Source organism: Esox lucius, chromosome 2 (assembly GCF_011004845.1).
Source record: "Esox lucius isolate fEsoLuc1 chromosome 2, fEsoLuc1.pri, whole genome shotgun sequence".
NCBI lineage: Eukaryota > Metazoa > Chordata > Actinopteri > Esociformes > Esocidae > Esox > Esox lucius.
In genome coordinates this window covers 5350366-5373224 of record NC_047570.1, presented here as the reverse complement: position 1 = coordinate 5373224, position 22859 = coordinate 5350366, and the positions used below count along the sequence as shown (strand labels likewise).

The 22859-nt window shown below is 41.4% G+C and overlaps 1 protein-coding gene across 2 annotated transcripts in view; it reads left to right on the top strand.

Annotated features, from left to right (window-relative positions):
* The window catches only part of luzp2 (leucine zipper protein 2), a 211955-nt gene that overhangs the window by 129341 nt on the left and 59755 nt on the right, over nucleotides 1–22859 (top strand). For both annotated transcript variants that reach the window (XM_010882537.4, XM_020051752.3), the window contains one exon: nucleotides 18429–18491. In XM_010882537.4, the coding sequence (XP_010880839.1) occupies nucleotides 18429–18491 (63 nt within the window). The remainder of the gene's footprint in view (nucleotides 1–18428; nucleotides 18492–22859) is intronic.

Here is a 22859-nt window from a genome sequence, read left to right as displayed (position 1 = left end):
TGACAGAATTATCTAATGTTGACGGGGAGTGATTTATCTAAGTTATATTGTATGTTCCCATAAAGAAGCTACAGTACAAAAGCCATTTGTAAAGTTAGGAACATTATAATTACAGTATGTGGATCATTGTACATGCATACTGTTCAGATTGGATTCTAATGACTTTGTGCCCTGTTTTTTGCCCTTCTGCGTTTTGACCTCTTACTCCACCGTACAAACAAATGATCAGGTGCTAAGCTCCTGGCAACGGACCATACAGCTCCAGAAAAAATTAAGAGCCCACTGCACCTTTTTATTTCCTTTCCAAAACAGTTGAAAAGTTTTGAGTGAGGAACAGAAGCGTTCAATTTGCAGTGGTCTCTTAATTTTAACCCTTCGGTTCCTCACTCACTTCCTTTTCAACTTTTTTGAAAAGGAAAGAAAAAGGTGCAGTGGTCTCTTAAGCTGTATATGCTTCTGTGTCCTTCCTCTCTGTTGTCCTACTGTACTATCATAAAAATGAAATAGTTAACAGCAAATCAATGGTAGACTTAATTATTAATATACTGTACACAGATCAGCCATAACATTATGACCACCTGCCTGATATTGTGTAGGTCCCCCTTTTGCCGCCAAAACAGCTCTGAGCCGTTGAGGCATGGACTCCACTAGACCTGAATGTGAATGTGTGCTGTGGTATCTGGCCTCAAGACGTTAACAGCAGATCCTTTAAGTCTTGTAAGTTGCGAGGTGGGGCCTCCAAGGATTGATGCTCAATTGGATTGATATCTGGGGAATTTGGAGGCCAAGTCAACACCTTGAACTCGTTGTGTTCCTCAAACCCTTCCTGAAAATTGTATGCTTTGTGTCAGGGCGAATAATCTTGCTGAAAGAGGCCAATGCCATCAGGGAATACCGTTGCCATAAAAGGGTAAACATGGTCTGCAACAATGCTCAGGTATGTGGTACGTGTCAAAGTAAAGTCCACATGAATGGCAGGACCCAAGGTTTCCAAGCAGAACATTGCCCAAAGCATCACATTGCCTCCGCCGGCTTGCCTTCTTCCCATAGTGCATCCTGGTGCCGTGTGTTCTCCAGGTAAGTGACACACATGCACGTGATGTAAAGGAAACATGATTCTTTAGACCAGGCCACCTTCCTCCATTTCTCTGTGGTCCAGTTTTGATGCTCACGTGGCCATTGTAGGTGCTTTTGGCTATGGACAGGGGTCACCATGGGCACCCTGACTGGTCTGCAACTACGCAGCCCCATACGCAACAAATTGCAATGCACTGAATGTTCACTTGCTGCCTTATATATCCCACCCACTGACAGGTGCCATGATGACAAGAGTATAGGTGTTAGTCAATTCATCTGTCAGTAGTCATAATGTTATGGCTGATCGGTGTATGAAACCAACAGCTGAAAGTTTATGCTAAGAAAAACATGCTCTGCAAAACGTGTGAGCATCTTACCTGCTGTCTAAAGGCTTAAATTAGCATAGATTTGCAATAAGTGGTACAGTGCTACTTACTGCCCCAGGCACTATTGATATTGCTTTTGTTTTTTGTTTTTAAAAATGAGCATCCAATCGCAGCAGTTTAACTGGTATGGACTTTGTCTTTAATACTGACAGTTAAGGTTAAAATTGCTGTCTTACTTTCAGTGTAAATAAGAAAGTATGCGGCTGTTGCTAGCCAACACTCAAACTGCTGTGGTTGACAATCAAACAGTCAGTTTCTTGATTGAATCCCAGAGTAGGCGAGATAAAAGAATCTGTCATTCTGTCCTTGAGCAAGACAGTTAATCCGAATTGCGGAGATAAGAGCCTCTGTTCAATTATTAAAATTTGTTTTACAAATCCCTGGTTTAGTGAAAAGAAGAAATTGTATTGGCTACTGCAATGTATCAATTCAAAGGCTGTCTCCTTGCAAGGGTAAATACCCACCTGTTTCGTAATGCTTACTGAGCTGCTCCTTCTTTCGAGTCTGGGATCTCACAAAACATAAAGTGGGATTTTACAAGTGGGATCTCACAAAACATAAAAAAGCGAATTTTCAGATTTTCTAAATATTTTGAGATTTTGAGATTAACAGTTGTTAGACATTCATCCACAACTTTATAAATATTAGGGGAACCTAATGAACAAATATGACAATGTGTATTTAATTTAGTCATGCAATACCTCATAATCTAATTTAACAATATGATATCTTTGTCTTGTTATTTATTTTTTTATGTGTTAATTCACTGCCAGGCAAGTAGGTGTGTGGTTTGGCCCTCCACTGGCTGCTTTCAATTTGTGTGTATTTAGTCTATATTCCCTGATGCAGCATCTTATCTAGCGGCAGAGTTGTTGCCTATAACTAAGAGAGAATCAGTTTCACTGTCATATTTGTCTGTTGTCCCGTGTTAACAAAAACAACAAGAGAATTCTCAGCATATGCTGCCCTCCATGCTGTTGACTTACTGACTCTGAGAGAAACATGGACTTCCTAAGAAAATCCTGCTACTCCTGCTGCTCTCTCTTCATCTGACTATTTGTTTTCCGCAATGGTGCTACTTGTTCCTACTTCATCACCGATGCCTTGTCATGACCTCGATAGAGGGCAGCTGTGAGCAGATCGTCCTTTCTGCTAAACCATATAATGTGTTTAAATGTACCTCTGCAACGGGCAGAAGCAGACCAGAACAAACGTGAAGGAGGACTGTAGGATTGATGTGTTAAGTCGGATCAGGGTCAAATGGCAGATTTGTCAGCTGGCACAAGTGATACATCCTCTGGTGTACCTTCTTGGTGATCGCTGTAATGCGGTCCTCTGATTTAAGATTGGAATTTGAATTATGTGCCCTGAACCTCAATGGGGATTAGTAGGGGACTTTTCCTGAAATCAACTGCCACCTCCACAGTTTTCTCTATGCTAAGTTCCAGATTATTCCAGGCACAGACCAAAGGTCTTACCACAGATATAGCAATGTTTTTTGTGCGCCCATATTTTAGCAACAATTTGAAGTATCTTGAATGAATAGTATCATCCGCCTCAAAATAGCTTACCTACCCCACAGATTAGTACGTTTGTCACAGTGTGTGAAAAGAAGTAGACCAGGCGCAGGATGAAGGATGAACTGAAGTTTACTAAAGCAGTCTGTTCGTATGACTCACTGTGTACAACAACACTGATACGGCTTCAGGTTGGTACAAATAGAATAGAGCTTGTAGCGCAAGTCAAGTCAACACATGGAACACACACTGACATAAACAAGGCAATACTACACGAAGACAGTGACAAGCACAATTACATTTATAGGCCGTGGTGATAGGGATGGCAACCGAGTGTGCATAACCGTGGCGAGTCCGGGGTGTATTGATGAATGGATTGATGACAGCCGGAAGAATGGATGGTGGCGTCTATTGGCCGGAGACAGGGAAAGATGCGTTTGGGATTCCCTAGAGGGAGACGTGAACACAGGTGGCCCTGTGACAATGTTAATGTACGACCAAACAAATCAAATCAGAACCACTGAGAAGTATTCTGACCTACGCTACACCTTGTTTGTTAAAAAGTTGGAGAAAATAACATACATCATTGAAGATCTGGTAGAATCACATTATTTAATGCTGTAACCTAGTTTAACCTAATAATCTTATTTAGAATTCAGGTAAATTTTCTTTTAGAAAAACAAAAAAATGAATTACAAGGAAAAACAGTGGTAAGTCAACTTACCAGATTTGGTGTGTTATTGTGTCATGATTTTTTTGAGCAAGACAGATGTCCCTGTCCTCCTTTTTCTGGTCATGCTTCTGATTTGGATGATGTTTTACAGACTCCAGACACAGCCCTCATGCAATTCTTTATTATTTTTAATTATTAAAATTTTAACACGGCACAGCCAGAACAGGACTGGCCAACTAAAGATTCCTGGGTCCTCCATAGGTTTCTTTGTAAGTTTGGACCCTTTTACAGAGTTTTTCCTAGCCTGTGTGCACCAACCCGGTTGTTGCTTGCTCTTTGGGGTTTTAGGCCAAGTGTTTTGTAAAAGCACTGTGACAACTGCTGATGTACAAAGGTCTTTATAAAATAAATGTAATGGATTGATTGAGTAAAGTTTTTCATGTTCAATCCATAAAAAATTATTTGAAACGGTTGTCTGGAAGTCATATGGGGTTCAATAGTACCTTTCTTTATTCTGAAATACATTATTTTTGTACTGTATTGTAATATACTGTATATTTCATTATAATCTTGAAATAATTTCCAGACTGTGATATGGGTACTGGGAATTATGAGTGTATTTCTACTAAATGAACAAACAAGGCTATGCTGTTTTTACATAGCCAAAATCACAAGCACAGCCCAGTACCAACCAACAACCTCCTCAAGGGGGTACTGAAACAGAAAAAGCTATACAATGAATTATAATAAATTAGGCGAAACAAACTTGGAGTCATTCCATGTTTTTATTCAACCAAATAATATGGATATCAATTTAGATTCTGATTTTTGTAAATCTCCAGAACCTTATGGGGCCACAGCCCCTCACACCCCCTCCCCCAGGTCCACTTCTGACACCAGACTAAGACCACCAGTTAGTCTCCACCGTACATGGACCTTCCGTGTTGAGACTGACCAGAGTGGTGCCATCTGCAAACAAACAGTTTGACAGTTGCATTGTTGAGCTGCTTTAACTAACAAATGTTTCTGGGTAATTGAGCATGAACTGCTATTTATAGGACCTACCGTGATATCTCAGTTGTGTTGCTTCATGATTCAGTTGTGCTCCAGCTTCATCTTATAGACAGTTGACCTAACATTCTCCTTTAGAATTCTCTGACACAGAATTCCTTCTAAGATAAGTTGGCCAGGTCCTCAAAACCTCAGACTACTACTGCCTGCTTGGCAATTCTCTGGTATCGCTGCTAGTCTCTATTGTTATGTGTATATATATTTTTTTGCTTTATGTGTTTAATGCTAACTGTGTAGATGTCGCGTGTCACAGATGTGGAGGCAGGACACAGGCGCAGAGGTGACGGAAAACATCCTTTTAACATACAGAAAACAACAAAAGGAGAGGCACAACCGAGAACTGATGTGTAACAGACCGCAAACACGTCTGGTGCAAACAACAATCCACAACTGAACTCAAACAAAGCCAACTTAAATAGGGTCGCCAATTAAAGGCAATGCAGCGCAGCCCCCTCCAATTGGGGACAACCAAAACAGTAATGCAAGGATGCCTAGAGGCACCTCTGCAGTCAGGTCCTGACTGTGGCTCCCAGGTGCATAGAGATGCCTAGAGGCCCCCAGCCAGGCCCTGACATAGCGTGAATTTCCTTGTTCAAAATGACAGTGTGTTATTCAGTGCATTTGATAAATAAAAGACTTTGACTTTGATATCAGGTCGATATTGTTGAGTACAGTGTATAGTCCGCATGTCATGTAAAACAAAATCATCATCATCATCTTCCGCTTATCCGGGGCCGGGTCGCAGGGGCAGCAGTCTAAGCAGAGATGCCCAGACTTCCCTCTCCCTAGACACTTCCTCCAGCTCTTCCGGGGGGACACCGAGGCGTTCTCAGGCCAGCCGCGAGACATAGTCCCTCCCGGTGTCCTAGGTCTTCCCAGGAAGGCGTTCCGGAGGCATCCGAAACAGATGCCCAAGCCACCTCAGCTGACCCCTCTCGATGTGGAGGAGCAGAGGCTCTACTCCTGGGTGACCGAGCTTCTCACCCTATCTCTAAGGGATCGCCCAGCCACCCTGCGGAGAAAGCTCATTTCGGCCGCCTGTATCCGGGATCTTGTCCTTTCGGTCATGACCCAAAGCTCATGACCATAGGTGAGAGTAGGAACGTAGATTGACCACTAAATCGAGAGCTTCGCCTTGCGGCTCAGTTCTTTCTTCACCATGACAGACCGATACATCGACCGCATTACTGCAGAAGCTGCACCGATCCGTCTGTCAATCTCCCGTTCCATCCTTCCCTCACTCGTGAACAAGACCCCTAGATACTTAAACTCCTCCACTTGAGGCAGGCACTCTCCACCAACCTGAAGTGGGCAAGCCACCGTTTTCCGATTGAGTACCATGGCCTTGGATTTGGAGATACTGATTCTCATCCCCACCGCTTCACATTCTGCTGCAAACCGTCCCAGTGCATGCTGAAGGTCCTGGTTTGAAGGTACTGGTTTGAAGGGGCCAACACGACAACATCATCCGCAAAGAGCAGAGACGAAATTGTGTGGTCCCCAAACCTGACACCCTCCGGCCCCTGGCTGCGCCTAGAAATTCTGTCCATAAAAATTCTGAACAGAACCGGCGACAAAGGGCAGCCCTGCCGGAGTCCAACATGCACTGGGAACAAGTCTGACTTACTGCCGGCAATGCGGACCAAGCTCCTGCTTTGGTCGTACAGTGACCTGACAGCCCTTAGCAAAGGACCCAGGAACCCATATTCCCGAAGCACTCTCCACAAGATGCCACGAGGGACACAGTCGAATGCCTAGAGAAATCTTTCAATATGTTTTTGTAATTAAAAGTCTATTTTCTGTCTAACCTTATATACGGTAGAAAATTATGTATTATATGGAAACATATATAAACAATTAATCATATTTATTGTTACGGTAACTTGGTAAATTGCAAGTAGCTTTGCAACACTATTACATATGGTTTTTTTGGAAGACACACCAATGTTATACGAATACCTGTCTTATTTATTAAAAAGGTGCAGTATTCATATTCAATTTAGACCATGTCTTCAACTCGAGGCAAAGAAACAGTGTGAGTTTAGGTTATTGTACTTCTGCGGAGCTCGGCAAAATCTATGTCAGAGGCGTTGGGTAGAAAATATTGTTTTATTAGAGTTGTACTCCGCCCCCTAGAGGAGCTCTACACTTTGTTTTGTCCAAAACTTCTAAGGAACAAATAGTGGAAACTAAGGTTAACAGAACGCGCTGTCAAAGGACTTTGGTTCCAGAACAATACTGTCACACTAAAAACATTGTTATTAGAAATGCTTATGTCTCTTTTATTTGTTCATATTTTTTACCCCATTTTTCTCCCTTACCAATTCTGTGATGTCAAATGAGTGTTTAGGGTCTTGAGGTGAATACTGAAATGTGTCCTCTGGTGCACATCTGAGATATTTGAAATACTTGGAGAACATGCTTTTGTTCTAATGAGCTCCTCTTACTTTTCATAATCTTTCATAATCTTGGGTTGCCTCATTTTGAATTTTGAAATCAATATGGTGTAAAAGGGAATACATTACTTTTCATTAATGAATAAGGACCTGAATCTGTCTTCCTTCTTCGCAATGAATATGTCTTCCTAATTCATATTATACACAGATATAATATGAATTAGCTTACACCTATTCTCAAAGCTGTAGCTTAGGTATATACAGTGAGGAGAACAAGTATTGGATACACTGCTGTTTTTGCAGGTTTTCCTACTTACAAAGCATGTAGAGGTCTGTCATTTTTATCATAGGTACACGCCAACTGTTAAAATGATGGAATCTAAAACAAAAATCCAGAAAATCACATTGTATGATTTTTCAATAATTCATTTGCATTTTATTGCATGACAAGTATTTGATCACCTACCAACCAGTAAGAATTCCAACTCTCACAGACCTGTTTGTTTTTCTTTAAGAAGCCCTCCTGTTCTCCACTCATTACCTGTATTAACTGCACCTGTTTGAACTTGTTACCTGTATAAAAGGCACCTGTTCACACACTCAATCAAACAGACTCCAAACTCTCCACAATGGCCAAGACTAGAGAGCTGTGTAAGGACATCAGGGATATAATTGTAGACCTGCACAAGGCTGGGATGGGCTACAGGACAATAGGCAAGCAGCTTGGTGAGAAGGCAACAACTGTTGGCGCAATTATTAGAAAATGGAAGAAGTTCAAGATGACGGTCAATCTCCCTCGGTCTGGGGCTCCATGCAAGATCTCACCTCGTGGGGCATCAATGATCATGAGGAAGGTGAGGGATCAGCCCAGAACTACATGGCAGGACCTGGTCAATGACCTGAAGAGAGCTGGGACCACAGTCTCAAAGAAAACCATTAGTAAAACACTACGCCATCATGGATTAAAATCCTGCAGTGCACGCAAGGTCCCCCTCCTCAAGCCAGCACATGTCCAAGCCTGTCTGAAGTTTGCCAATGACCATCTGTTTGATCCACAGGAGGAATGGGAGAAGGTAATGTGGTCTGATGAGACAAAAATAGAGCTTTTTGGTCCAAACGCCACTCGCCGTGTTTGGAGGAAGAAGGATGAGTACAACCCCAAAAACACCATCCCAACCGTGAAGCATGGAGGTGGAAACATCATTCTTTGGGGATGCTTTTCTGCAAAGGGGACAGGACGATTGCACCGTATTGAGGGGAGGATGGATGGGGCCATGTATCGCAAGATCTTGGCCAACAACCTCCTTCCGTCAGTAAGAGCATTGAAGATGGGTCGTGGCTGGGTTTTCCAGCATGACAACGACCCGAAACACACAGCCAGGGCAACTAAGGAGTGGCTCAGTAAGAAGCATCTCCAGGTCCTGGAGTGGCCTAGCCAGTCTCCAGACCTGAACCCAAGTCCGAGCTGAAAGTCCGTCTTGCCCAGCGACAGCCTCGAAACCTGAAGGATCTGGAGAAGGTCTGTATGGAGGAGTGGGCCAAAATCACTGCTGCAGTGTGTGCAAACCTGGTCAAGAATTACAGGAAACGTATGATCTCTGTAATTGCAAACAAAGGTTTCTCAACCAAATATTAAGTTCTACTTTTCTTATGTATAAAATACTTATGTCATGGAATAAAATGCAAATGAATTACTTAAAAATCATACAATTTTTGTTTTAGATTCCGTCACTCACAGTTGAAGAGTACCTATGATAAAAATGTACATGCTTTGTAAGTGGGAAAACCTGCAAAATTGGCAGTGTATCAAATACTTCTTCTCCCCACTGTATATATATGAATAGTATGCAAGCAATAATTATGTCTTACAGTTCCTTTTATTTCATGTGTTGCCTTTTCTAAATTGTGAACTCCAAAAGTATTTTGGACAGTGACAGTTGTTTTCTGGATATTACCAGTTTGAATCTGTGGCATGAAGTGCAATCTGTCTGTATTGTGTGAACCATTCAGAAATTATAGCATATTTTGTACATAGTCTCCTTACTTTTCAGGTGCTAAAAGTATTTGGACAGCTTCACAGCTGTTCCTTTTTAGGCAGGGTGTTTTGTTTGTATTGTCAGTGCAAGCAAATGAGGGCTGTCAACGTCTAGTTTTGACGTTAGGCTTTGCACTGGTATTCTGAGTTTGTTGCTGGTGTTTGACAACATGATGACCAAAGAAGTGTCAGAGCAAGTAGGTTAGATGCCCCTGCCACAAGTATGCCCAAGCCACCACAATCAGTCATTAAAACACAACAAAGCAACACGATATTCAATTACTAACCCCCCAATATTTGGACTGTGGCCAATTGCACCATCCTCTGTGGATCTTCTATGTTAATCTGTGAGTAGGATTCATACCCTGGTCTTGCAATGGATAGTAGGTTGATCATCTGGCTCATCAAGTAAGCAGGTTCAATCAAAACTAGGCTTCATTTGTAACCTACATGCTAAACAAATGTACATTAAAAAAAATCTATTCATAACACTGATAATATTTCAATCACTGTGGTTAAGGCTATGCACATTCTTCCTGCTTGCCTTTTCAGCTAATGTTAATGTTACTTTGAATTGTAAAAGGAAGCAAGAAGGACAATAAATCAGATATATTTCATTTCACTTGATCTATTATCTAACTGCCATGTCATTGTATATGTATGTAAACCATAGACTGATGCATTCTTTTGTCAATATCAGAAATATATTCATAGACCTACCTGTTGTAATTGCCATTGAATACATTTTAACCACAGTCATTATGCTTTTTGAATCCAACACCATACATTACCATCCCTCACCAAACTCAGACAGAAGAGGTATGTGACACATGGGTTAGAAAATAGCAAGGCGTCAGCTTTAAGATGTTAACAATGTTGGATAATTGCTCTGGCTTAATGGGCAGGGGTTCGAAAATAGAGCGTCAGCATTATCATCACTGCCTTCATGCAAGCCAAAAATACAATCCTACATTTAAATTGCTTTGCATAATTACATTTTGGGTTTACCTTTCATGACTCCTCAAACAACTGATCATTAATTAAATGTACACTACAGTAGAAACCAGCAATAACATGAAATGCCCAAAATGTTCCTAGCAAAAAGGTGCCTCATTCTTTTATGCCTGCCAATAACACCCATATCCAATTGTATTTCCTCTGCATGACTAGTCTACAAAAATGGCATAACTAAAGATAAATCACTCCAGTGAGGCCAAGAGAACAGGAAGAAATCTCTAATGAATAAACCTCACAAGAAATTGATTATTATATTTCTCAGCTGGAGACATGTCACTCCAAAAAACATGAGGAAAAGTACTGACCTGGTAATTTAATCACATAACACATAACACATATTGCATTATGCTGGAAACATGAGTTTCAAATGTTGTGGATAGCAACAACATACAATTTAAAGGCTCTGGAAACACAAACAGCTCCACAACAAAAATAAGGCTTATTGCTCTGATTTAATTAATGTCTTTTGAATGTTACTGTATATTGTAATCACAGAATTTGCATTGTCAAATCTTAACAAGACTGCTTGAATTTTGTATGCAGCATTTGAGTTTGTGGTGTCCCCACCCAAAGGCGATTTTGCACTTGGATGTGTTATCGACATACCCATGGGTAGAGGCATGAACTTCAGACGCACCAATGTGAACAGTCATGTTATCAGGGCCAGTACTCCAGGGCTGTGTGTCAACCACAGAGCGCTAGTTTACAGACCCCCGGGTCTTTTTGGAGCTAAGGTCACAGAGGCCATGAATTCTCTTCCCTTCCTATCGTGGGCCATTCTCAATGACCTGAGTGAAGGACAACCTTTGCCCTACAATCCATTGCCACAGAGGTAATGTGGAAAATCTGAATTAGAATATATGTCTTTCCCCCTAACTTATTATTAAGTCTTTAAGGAGTAGTCTTACAAAGCAGTTTGCAGCCATCTGCATCAGTTGTTTGAGACCTCAGTGTTAGTAATACACAAGTGTGGGTTACGTTACAGTGGTATGCCAAGCTTGCAATAAAGGGATTGTGATAAACAAAGATGTCAGTTTGAGACATGGAGCATATGGGCTATGAAAGCAAGTGCACATGAGATACAGCAACTGCACCACAGTCAACCTACCAAAAGAAAATATTTAGCAAAATTGTATTTCCATATAAGAAGTGAATCATAAAATGTAACATAGCTTTATGTGTTGTTTCAAAATGGTAATCTGAAACATGTAATACAACCTAGTACTTTGAGCATTACCATGAAGTTTGCCTTAAAGGAAGAAAATTGTTTCATATGTTTTTGACCTTGGGATGGTCAGTATGTGATCTCATTTTAAGACTAAGCAACAACATTAACAACCTAACATCAATGATGTTGCACTTGCTGCTGGTGATCCTCCAATTCATGTTTATGCAGACAACACTATTATATACAGTACCAGTAAATAGTTTGGAGACACCTCCTCAAGTAAGGGTATTTTTACTGTTTTCCACATCGTATAATCATTGTGAAGACATCCAAACTATGAAATTACACATGGAATCAATGATGTATTCCAAGAAAAGTGTTTTGATTAAAATACATTTATGTTTTAGATTCATCAAAGAAGCCACCCTTTGCCTTGGTGACAACTTTGTACTCTCTTGGCATTCTCTCAACCAGGTTCATTAGGAATTAATCTGAAATTATTTTCCAACAGTCTTGAAGGAGTTCACACATATGCTGAGTAGTTGTTGGCTCCTTTTCCTTCACTCTGTGTTCCAAATCATCCCAAACCATCTCAATTGGGTTGAGGTCAGGAGATAGTAGAGGCTAGGTCATCTGGTGCAACTCTCCTTGTTGGTCAAATACAGTTAGGTCCAAAAATATTTGGACACTGTCACAAATTTTCACCATTTTGGCTCTGTATGCCACCACAATGGACTTGAAATGAAACAACCAAGATGCAACCAAAGTGCAGACTTTCAGCTTGAATTCAAGAGGTTGAACAAAAATAGTGTATGAAACATTTAGGAATTGCAACAATTTTCAAACACAATCCCCTTATTTCAGGGGGTTAAATATAATTGGACAAATTGCATTCATATATAAAATATTCATTTTTAATACTTTGTCAGAATTTCGCAGAATCTGAGCTGACAAAATATCCCTATACACTTCAGAATTAATCTGGCTGCTTCTGTCTTCTGTCACATCATCAATAAACACTAGTGACCCAGTGCCATTGGAAGCCATGCATGTCCATGCCATCACTCTGCCTCTGCTGTGTTTTACAGATGATGTGGTATGCTTCGGATCATGAGTCGTTCCAAGCCTTCTCCGTACTTTTTTTCCTGTTCCAGAACTGGGCTGGCTTTTTTAGGTGTTTTTGGCAAAGTCTAATCTGGCCTTTCTAATCTTGAGGTTTATTAATGATTTACACCTTGTGGTGACCTTCTGTATTTTCTCTTGAAACCGCTTTTGAGTCAATTGTCCAATTACTTTTGGTCCCTTGAAATAGAGGGGCCTACATATTAAAGAGCTTTAATTTGTAAACCCTTCAATTTGGATGTGAATAACCTGCAATTAAAGCTGAGACACTGCATTATGAGCCCATATTCATTATTTAACTGTAATTTTAATATATTTTGGTAAACCCTTACTCAGCCTGGAGGAGTGTTTTGGGTCATTGTCCTGTTAAAATAGAAATTATGGTCCGACTATGCACAAACCACATGGGATGGAGTATTGCGGCAGAATTCTGTGGTAGCTATGCTGGTTGAGTGAGCCTTAAATTCTAAACATATCAAAGACAGAGTCACTAGCAAAGCATCCCCACACAATCACACATACTCCTCCATGCTTCATGGTGGGAACAACTCAGGCAGAGTTCACCTTGTCTCACAAGACTTTGTGGTTGGAACCAAAAATCTCAAATTTGGACTCATCAGACCAAAGGACAGATTTCTACCGGTCTATTGTCCACATCTCGTGTTTCCTGGCTCAAGCAATTTTCTTCTTATTGGTGTCCTTCATTTGTGTTTTCTTTGCAGCAATTCGACCATAATGGCCTGATTCAGTCTCCTCTGAACAGTTGATGTTGAGATGTGTCTGTTACTTGAACTCTGTGAAGCATTTATCTGGGATGCAATCTGAGGTGCAGCTAATTGCCAATTTCTGAGGCTGGTAATGTGTTTATCCTTTGCAGCATGGTCTTCTTTCCTGTGGCTGTCCTCATGAGAGAGCTTGATGGATTTTCTGAATCCATTTGAATAAAGTTCTTGAAATTTCATGTCTTAAAATAATGATAAAATAATGAGTTGTTGTTGCCATAATATGGACTACTACAATAAAGACATAATGAGTTCTATATACCCACCGTAACTTGTCACCCTCTGTATACCATAAATCCATTTATTTTTAAGTTACAGACCTGTTAACTGAACATATATTCCTGGTGATTACCTCATGAAGCTGGTTAAGAGATTTCAAATGGTGTGCAAACCTGTCATCAAGGAAAAGACTGGCTACATTGAAGAATCTGCATCTGTATGAAATTAATTTTTTTTAACACGTTCTTCTTACTTTTACTACATGATTGCATGTGTGTAATTTCATCATTTCAATATACACTCACCTAAGGGATTATTAGGAACACCATACTAATACTGTGTTTGACCCACTTTCGCCTTCAGAACTGACATAATTCTATGTGGCATTGATTCAACAAGGTGCTGAAAGCATTCTTTAGAAATGTTGGCCCATATTGATAGGATAGCATCTTGCAGTTGATGGAGATTTGTGGGATGCACATAGAGGGCACGAAGCTCCCGTTCCACCACATCCCATAGATGCTCTATTGGGTTGAGATCTGGTGACTGTGGGGGCCATTTCAGTACAGTGAACTCATTGTCATGTACAAGAAACCAATTTGAAATGATTCGAGCTTTGTGACATGGTGCATTATCCTGCTGGAAGTAGCCATCAGAGGATGGGTACATGGTGGTCATAAAGGGATGGACATGGTCAGAAACAATGCTCAGGTAGGCCGTGGCATTTAAACCATGCCCGATTGGCACTAAGGGGCCTAAAGTGTGCCAAGAAAACATCCCCCACACCATTACACCACCACCACCAGCCTGCACAGTGGTAACAAGGCATGATGGATCCATGTTCTCATTCTGTTTACGCCAAATTCTGACTCTACCATCTGAATGTCTCAACAGAAATCGAGACTCATCAGACCAGGCAACATTCTTCCAGTGAGCTCGTGCAAATTGTAGCCTCTTTTTCCTATTTGTGGAGATGAGTGGTACCCGGTGGGGTCTTCTGCTGATGTAGCCCATCCGCCTCAAGGTTGTGCGTGTTGTGGCTTCACAAATGCTTTGCTGCATACCTCGGTTGTAACAAGTGGTTATTTCAGTCAAAGTTGCTCTTCTATCAGCTTGAATCAGTCGGCCCATTCTCCTCTGACCTCTAGCATCAACAAGGCATTTCACAGGACTGCCGCATACTGGATGTTTTTCCCTTTTCACACCATTCTTTGTAAACCCTAGAAATGGTTTGGAGTTCAGGAGATTCTCTTGACCAGGACCACACCCCTTAATGTATTGAAGCAACTACCATGTGATTGGTTGATTAGATAATTGCATTAATGAGAAATTGAACAGGTGTTCCTAATAATCCTTTAGGTGAGTGTACACCGATCAGTCATAACATTATGACCACTGAAGTGAATAACACTGACAAACTCGTTATCATGGCACCTGTCTGTGGGTGAGATATATTAGGCAGGAAGTGAACATTCTGTCCTCAAAGTTGATGTGTTACAAGCAGGAAAAATGGGTAAGCAGAAGGATCTGAGCGACTTCGACAAGGGCCAAATTGTGATGGCTAGATGACTGGGTCAGAGCATCTCCAAAGCTGTAGCCCTTGTGGGGTGTTCCCAGTCTGCAGTGGTCAGTACCTATCAAAAGTGGTCCAAGGAAGGAAAAACGGTAAACCGATGACAGGGTTATGGGCAGCCAAGGCTCATTGATGCACATGGGGAGCGAAGGCTGGCCCGTGTATTCCGATCCAACAGACAAGCTACTGTAGCTCAAATTGCTGAAGAAGTTAATACTGGTACTGATTGAAAGGTGTCAGAACACACAGTGCATTGCAGTTTGTTGTATATGGGGCTGCGTAGCCGCAGAGCAGTCAGGGTGCCCATGCTGACCCTCCTGTCCACTGCCAAAAGCGACTACAATGGGCACGTGAGCATCAGAACTGGATCAAAGAGCAATGGAAGAAGGTGGCCTGGTCGGAAGAATCACATTTTCTTTCATATCACGTGGATGGCCGGGTGTATGTGCGTTGCTAACCTGGAGAACACATGGCACCAGGATGCACTATGGGAAGAAGGCAAGCCGGCGGAGGCAGTGTGATGCTTTGGGAAATATTCTACTGGGATTCCTTGGGTCCTACCATTCATGTGGATGTTACTTTGACATGTACCACTTAACTAATTATTGTTGAAGACCATGTGCATCCTATTCATTCCAACGGTATTCCCTGACAGAAATTAATAATAAAATAAAGCAATAATCTACATTTTGCTGTACACCCTGTATCCCGGATACAGGCAGCCAAAATGAGCTTTCTCCGCAGGGTGGCTGGACGATCCCTTAGAGAGCTCGGTCACCCGGGAGGAGCTCAGAGTAGAGCCGCTGCTCCTCCACATCGAGAGGGGTCAGCTGAGGTGGCTTGGGCATCTGTTCCGGATGCCTCCTGAACGCCTTCCCGGGAAGGTGTTCCGGGCCCGTCCCACCGGGAGGAGACCCCGGGGAAGACCTAGGACACGCTGTAGGGACTATGTCTCCCGGCTGGCCTGGGAACGCCTCGGTGTCCCCCCGGAAGAGCTGGAGGAAGTGTCTAGGGAGAGGGAAGTCTGGGCATCTCTGCTTAGACTGCTGCCCCTGCGAACCGGCCCCGGATAAGCAGAATAAGATGGATGGATTGCTGTACACCCGCAGCAATTTAAAAAAGTGTACTGTAAACTAGCAGCAATCCGGATAGTATTATTGAATATTTAGATATAGCAAGTATGGCAGTAATATACATAAGTGTGACCTTGCAGCAATTGATGGAGTTATTTAAATGTTACATTCATATGAGTGCAATAAGCTTATGAATGGTGGCATAGCACACTACAACTACGTATTGAGAATTAAGAAGAAAAAAAATTACACACAGCTTTAAATATATTAAGAGGATAATAGGATGACATACATAACATTGTACATAGCAGCAGTTTAAAAAGACTACTGTAGATTAGCAGCAATATTGGTAGTTGTATTGAATATTGTAGAAAGTATGGCAGTAATATGTAAAAAAGAAAATGTAAACTAGAATTTATTTAAAATATCCTAATGTTCATTAAAGTACCTGAAAGGGCATCAGAGCATCTGGAATGTTCATGTGTGATCATTATGGTCATGGATCAGTGTTACTGATTATGGCCTGAAGAAAAAAAAAAAAATTGAGTCTGGAAGTGCGTGCTCCGATGCTCCGGTAGTGTCTACCAGATGGCAGCAGTGTGAACAGACCATAGCCTGGGTGGCTGTGATCTTTGATAATATTCTGTGCTTTCCTCAGGCATCGTGTATGGTAGATGCCTTGCATGGAGTGGAGATGGCAGCCGATGATGTGCTCCGCAGACCACTCTCTGGAGGGACTTGCGGTCTGCAGTGGAACAGCTGCCGTACCAGGATGCTTTCAATGGTGCACCTGTAGAAGTTGGTGAGCGTTTTTGCAGACATGCCAAATATCTTGAGTATCCTCAGGACTTATAATCGTTTTTGGGCAGTTTTTACTGCCGAGTTGGCTTGTCTGGAACAGGTGAGGTCATACTTGGTGAACACACCGAGAAACTTGAATTCTGAGACTTTCTCCACTTCAGCTCCATTGATGTGTATGGAGGCACGACAACCCTCTGATGATTCCTGAAGTCCACAAACATCTCTTTAGTCTGACAGACATTGAGAGAGAGGTTGTTGTCCTGGCACCATGTGGCCAGGTTCCTTCTCTGTAAGTGGTCTCATTGTTGTAGGAGATGAGACTCAGGATGGTAGTGTCATCCTCGAATTTGAGGATGATGTTGGAGTTGCCTTTTTCCAGGTAGGAGAGGACAGTGTGTGTCGTCAGGGCTATGGCATCATCCGTAGATCTGTTGGGACAGTATGCAAATTTAAAGCGGTCCAAGGTATCAGGAAGGATGGAACAGGTGTGAATTCTGACCAGCCGCTCAAAGCACTTCATGATGGTGGAGGTCAGTGCTACAGGGCGGTAGTCATTCAGGCAAGTGATGGAAGGTTTCTTCGGTACAGGGACCATGGTGGTCTGTTTGACTACAGACAAGGACAGATAGTAGTTGAATATGGAAAACCTCTGCTAGTTGGTCAGCGTACCCCCAGAGGACACGCCCTGACACAAAGTAAAAATATTTTAGGAATGGTTTGAGGAACACAACAATTAGTTGAGGCCAAGGTGTTGACTTGGCCTCCAAATTCTCCAGATCTCAATCCAATCAAGCATATATGGGATGTGCTTGACAAACAAGTCCAATCCATGCAGGCCCCACCTCACAACTTACAGGACTTAAAGGAATGTCTTGGTGCCAGATACCACAGCACACCTTCAGAGGTCTGGTGGAGTCCATGCCTCGACGGGTCAGGGCGGATTTGGCGGCAAAAGTGGGACCTACACAATATTAGGCAGGAGTTCATAATGTTATGATGGTTCGTTGTATGTCTTCACTAATATTCTACAATGTGAAAAATAGTAAGTGGGTGTGTCCAAACATTTGACTAGTACTATAGATCTGACCCCTCATTGAAGTATGTGTGGTCCACTCTTCCGCATAGCTTTACTAACATTCAGCTTGCCTTTCTTGATCTCCAATTGCTCCACAATTCCAGTAAACAAAACATACTCTTATTGACTATCATGCCAGTTGTGGACTTTGCCCGACATATTTAAAAAGCAGGCTGCTTATAACGTCAATAAATTACCTGTAGTTAACACAATGCCAGCAGTGCCCACCACAATACTCATCAATGTGATCTTTACACTCTGGTAAGTCCTTGGCAAATCCCCTCTACCTCAGCTAGCTTCTTAATATCAGCCTATACAATAAAAGGCTGCACTCTGCGTTGTACATTGTTTTTATTTACAATGGGGTATGAATGTGGTCATGTTGAAGCAAACAATTCTTTCTACCAGACATTTGTAATTGATTTATTGTCTTTTGTCTACAGATCAAATTCCTTAAGATGGAGATGGAGAAAAAGACCAAAATCATCAAGGACTTGCAACAGGAGGTATGTATGTTCCCACCGACTTACAACCAATGGCTAACTCATTTATACTTCATGATCACAAAAGCCTGTAAATGTTACACTATAAGAGTATGTTATAGACATGTCATGAGAGTAATTTATAAATAGTAATTTAATATAACATATATGTTACTTGATATTACGTAATGTGAAATAATAGCAGGTTTAGATTTTTCCCCCTCTCAATCTATAAGATGTTGTACTTTCAGATTGCAAAGGTCACAAATAGCTTTAATCCACTGAGGGCTTTATGCTGTCAGTGTTGACTGATTGGCAGATAGGCTGAGCTCTGTAACACCTGGATGGGCTGAATTCGTCAGCGCCTCAGGGCCTTGAACTGGACTGGGACCTACTAATTGGCTGACCCGGGGGCAGCGTGGCTGGCACAAAATCCTGTAGCTTAAGGGCAAATGCCCCAGGACAGAGGAGAAGAAAGTAATCAATCAGAAATGAAGTCATGACTGTTTGGAAGATGCTCCACCACAGCTGCCGGTAGCTAGGGACCACTTCATAGGTATGAAGCATGATAGATCCTCCGTAAAGAAATGAGTAGAGAACAAAATATTCAATAAAAAAGCCAGGTGAAAGGTTCACACTGCCTGAGGGAGGTCAGAGAACATTCTGTGACATTATTAGTTCTACTCACCCAACAAAGGGGGAGAGGTATACAGTGCAGGGGTGTGGGAATAATAGCCAACGGGTTTGTTCTGAGGTCACAACAAACTCCCAGGACAAACTCCAGAAGCAACATAAGCGCTCCCCATTAAACCTACGAGTACTCCATTCAATTTTGACATTTTCCCATCAGGGGACCTGCATTGGACAAGGCTGCAATGTTGTACAACAGATTGGTCTAAACGACCTCTAAACGAGGCAATGATTTGACTACATAATGACCAATTAGATTGTCTTCCACCTCCAAACAAGGTTTATTACCGTAAGAGAACAAGCTTAGAGGGGAGAGGAAGATACAAGATCTGGTCTGTTAACACCATGGAGATTAAAGGATGTAGTCATTTGTATCCCACCGTCCTAAGGAAATAAAACAAGAACTAACTGGTAATGAAGAAAATTGTTATTCCAAATCCTCAATCACAAATGTAAAAATACTCTCGAGACACAGAAATGCAGCAATCACTATGCCAACATATAGGCTTGTAATAGTGCTGCCTGTAATCTGACCTATGTAGGTGGGAGTCGAATTGTATTGAAATAAACATTGTTCTTTGAGTGAGTTACCATTGAAAATGTTTTACACAGTTCATTGAAGTTGTACTTGGGCAGAACCTCTGAGATTTTTGCTGGCAGTCAGAAGCACTTTGAAAGCACATTATGTTGGGCCAGCAGTCCCGTATCAGTTGGCCGCTGTAACGTTGACATTTTAAGTCTTGGCTTTTTCCTGTGCCAGATCTATCTCTCCAGATTTGAGTGTCTTTGTAGTATGATACAGCGAGGTCATCTGTGGTGGATAGCAGACTCTTAGAACGACCGCGGCTTTGACATTTCAAGTCCTGGATATACACTGCACCAGATGTATCATGAAAAATATCTCTCAACATCTTTGGGTGTCATTTTTCACCAGATACACAGGGTTCAACTGTTGCGAATTACCACTGTTGTAGGTCAGACGAGGTATGGTTTTGTCATATCATATCTTGCAATTTGTCATTTCTCTACTCTTATCACTTTTACGATACACTCTGCAATGCCACTTGAGATTAAATGGAAGACGTTAACTTACATGTTCAGATATATGAATCCCACTGAGACAAACCATGTGAACTGAATTTCTAGACTGAGGCTTAAATAAACGGATCCCTAAAATAACATCATAATAGCTCCTCTGTCGTAGAATATACGTTGAATCTGGCAATACATCTTTTTTTATTGCTAATTGCTGTACAGAGTAGAGATATATTCTTCCATTCCTATTAATATGATCATCTGCATAGATATCTAGGTTGTGGCTGCAATTTTTTATTCCCTTTTTATAATTATAATATCATTCACGGTTACTAATTGAGTCAGCAAGGGGCTCAAGATCAATATGCAAATACAAGAGTATATATAGCGGGCCACCCTGATTTGCGCTTCAGTCCCTATTACCAGAGGGGGGCAGGGACGTATTTACTACCATCCTAGACCTTCAAGCGATTGATAGATTGCTTGAGTCCATTTGACAGTCAAGTTATCACAAAGCCCAAAGCAACACTAGGAAATAAATAAATACTTCCATTCAATGTCAACCGCTGATATAATAAGGCATCTCGGTCCAGTCTGGATTCAATATTAACTTACATATAGAAAATATCATCAGAAATGAAAGACAGCATGCCTACGAATGACACACATTTGAATAGGGATGGAAAGATTATTTCACTGGGCACATTAATAGGTAATGGTGTGCCTTGCAGATGCTGATTAATCTTGAGCCTTATGTTTCATCATTACCATGGACACTTATTTAAGTGCTGTATGCAATGCCTATTGAGAGTGTTGCTAGAAACTTCTGCCACTGAATGTCATCAGGACCATATAAAATGATTTTGTAATAATAATAGCAATGGTACACTGTAAATACCAGTATAATGACACATTTTTGCATGGATGGGTATTTATACATTTATAAACCGGGTGGTAGAATGCCTGAATGCTGATTGGCTGATAGCTGTGATACATGAGATTTTATTCCAAGGGTTATCACATCACTTTTACTGCACTAATTGTGTTGGTAATCGGTTTATAAGTGCAATAAGGCATCTTGGGGGGTTTGTTATATATGGCCAACATAACACGCACTGTGTCCAGACACTCTGTGATGCATTGAGCCAAAGAAAAGCTCTTCGCGGTGGTGTATTAGATTCGATTAGATTCAACTTTATTGGCATTGAACAGTACAAGTACAGAACAACGAAATGCTGTAAGCATCTAACCAGAAATGCAAATAGAGGGCAAAAATTTACAGTGAGGGAAAAATGTATTTGATACCCTGCTGATTTTATACATTTGCCCACTGACAAAGAAATGATCAGTCTTTAATTTTAATGGTAGGTTTATTTTAACAGTGAGAGACAGAATAACAACAAAAAAGAAGAAACTCAGCCCCATACCACTCCTCCTTGTGCATTATTTGCTTACATATACAGTACACACTTTTGTAATGGGGAGGGACACTGGAAACAGACACTGGAGGGTGTGTTCTGGGCCTGGTAGGCATTTTATTAACAAAAAGAGAAGTGCAAGGGGAGGAGATGAGGGAGAAATAATAACCAAAGGTCAAACCCCTTTTAAGTGGCGGCTTCAGCTCTGGGGCGGCCTCCCGTGGGGGTTTGGGAGGAATGGGTGCTGGTGCTCGTTATTTTGGTGGCCTCTGCACCCTCCATCTTGCAGACGTTCTCATAGAATCTTCACTGCTGGCCTCCACATTGAGCTGCTCTCTGGGAGTCCTTGAATGCCTCCTCTGACGAGCTCCGAAGGGGAGGGAGGTGTGTCGGGGAGGGGCTGACCCAGCTGGTAGCTTCCGGAATCTTCCAGAAGGTACAAGCTTTCTTTTGGGGGCGTCAGTGCAATGCTGATTTGTGTGGATGGGAGCAGTCGCATCACAATGTGTTCTTTTATTTTGCAAATTAGGTGTAATCCTGCACAAATATAGTATTACTGATACGTTTGCATTTCTTTTTCTACACTGATTATGCTTTTTGAGGAAAGCATCCCTTAGAATAAAGTCTATTTGTTATTGCTCTCTGAGATTGCATGATTTGTTAAGTGACCTGTTATAAAGACACGACACTCAGACATCTGGGTTTCTCCCTAATCCAGTATTCTGATGGGCTCTTTGTACAGACCTTGATTCCTCCAATATAAACGTTTTCAGCTAAGATTCAGGTTTGTGTTTTTTTTTACTAAAATCTTAAAATCTCAGTTTTTTGGTTAAAAGTAGTGATAGCTGACACTACATCTACATAGATCTCTTAATATTACATAACATGAATATGGCATAATAATAAAAAACATTAGAATTACTTGAGAGGTGCCTTTGAAATTTCCTTTAAATTATCATATGTAAATAAACAAATTGTAATGTTGCTTTTGAACCCGTCCTTAGAGCCGCACATGAACCACAGTTCTCATTATTCTCATTGCTATTTACCCATTTGACAAGTCATTCTTGATTTAATTATTCTGCTCTATCAATTGATTCATGTATGAAGTCAGAAATTGTAGAGATAATTTGTGTTGACTTAAAAATATACTGAGTTCAAAATGCACTATACAACAATTTTTCAGTAAATGGATATTTTTTAACCAATCAGAATATGAAGTTGATCAAATCAAAATTTTGACTGAGTC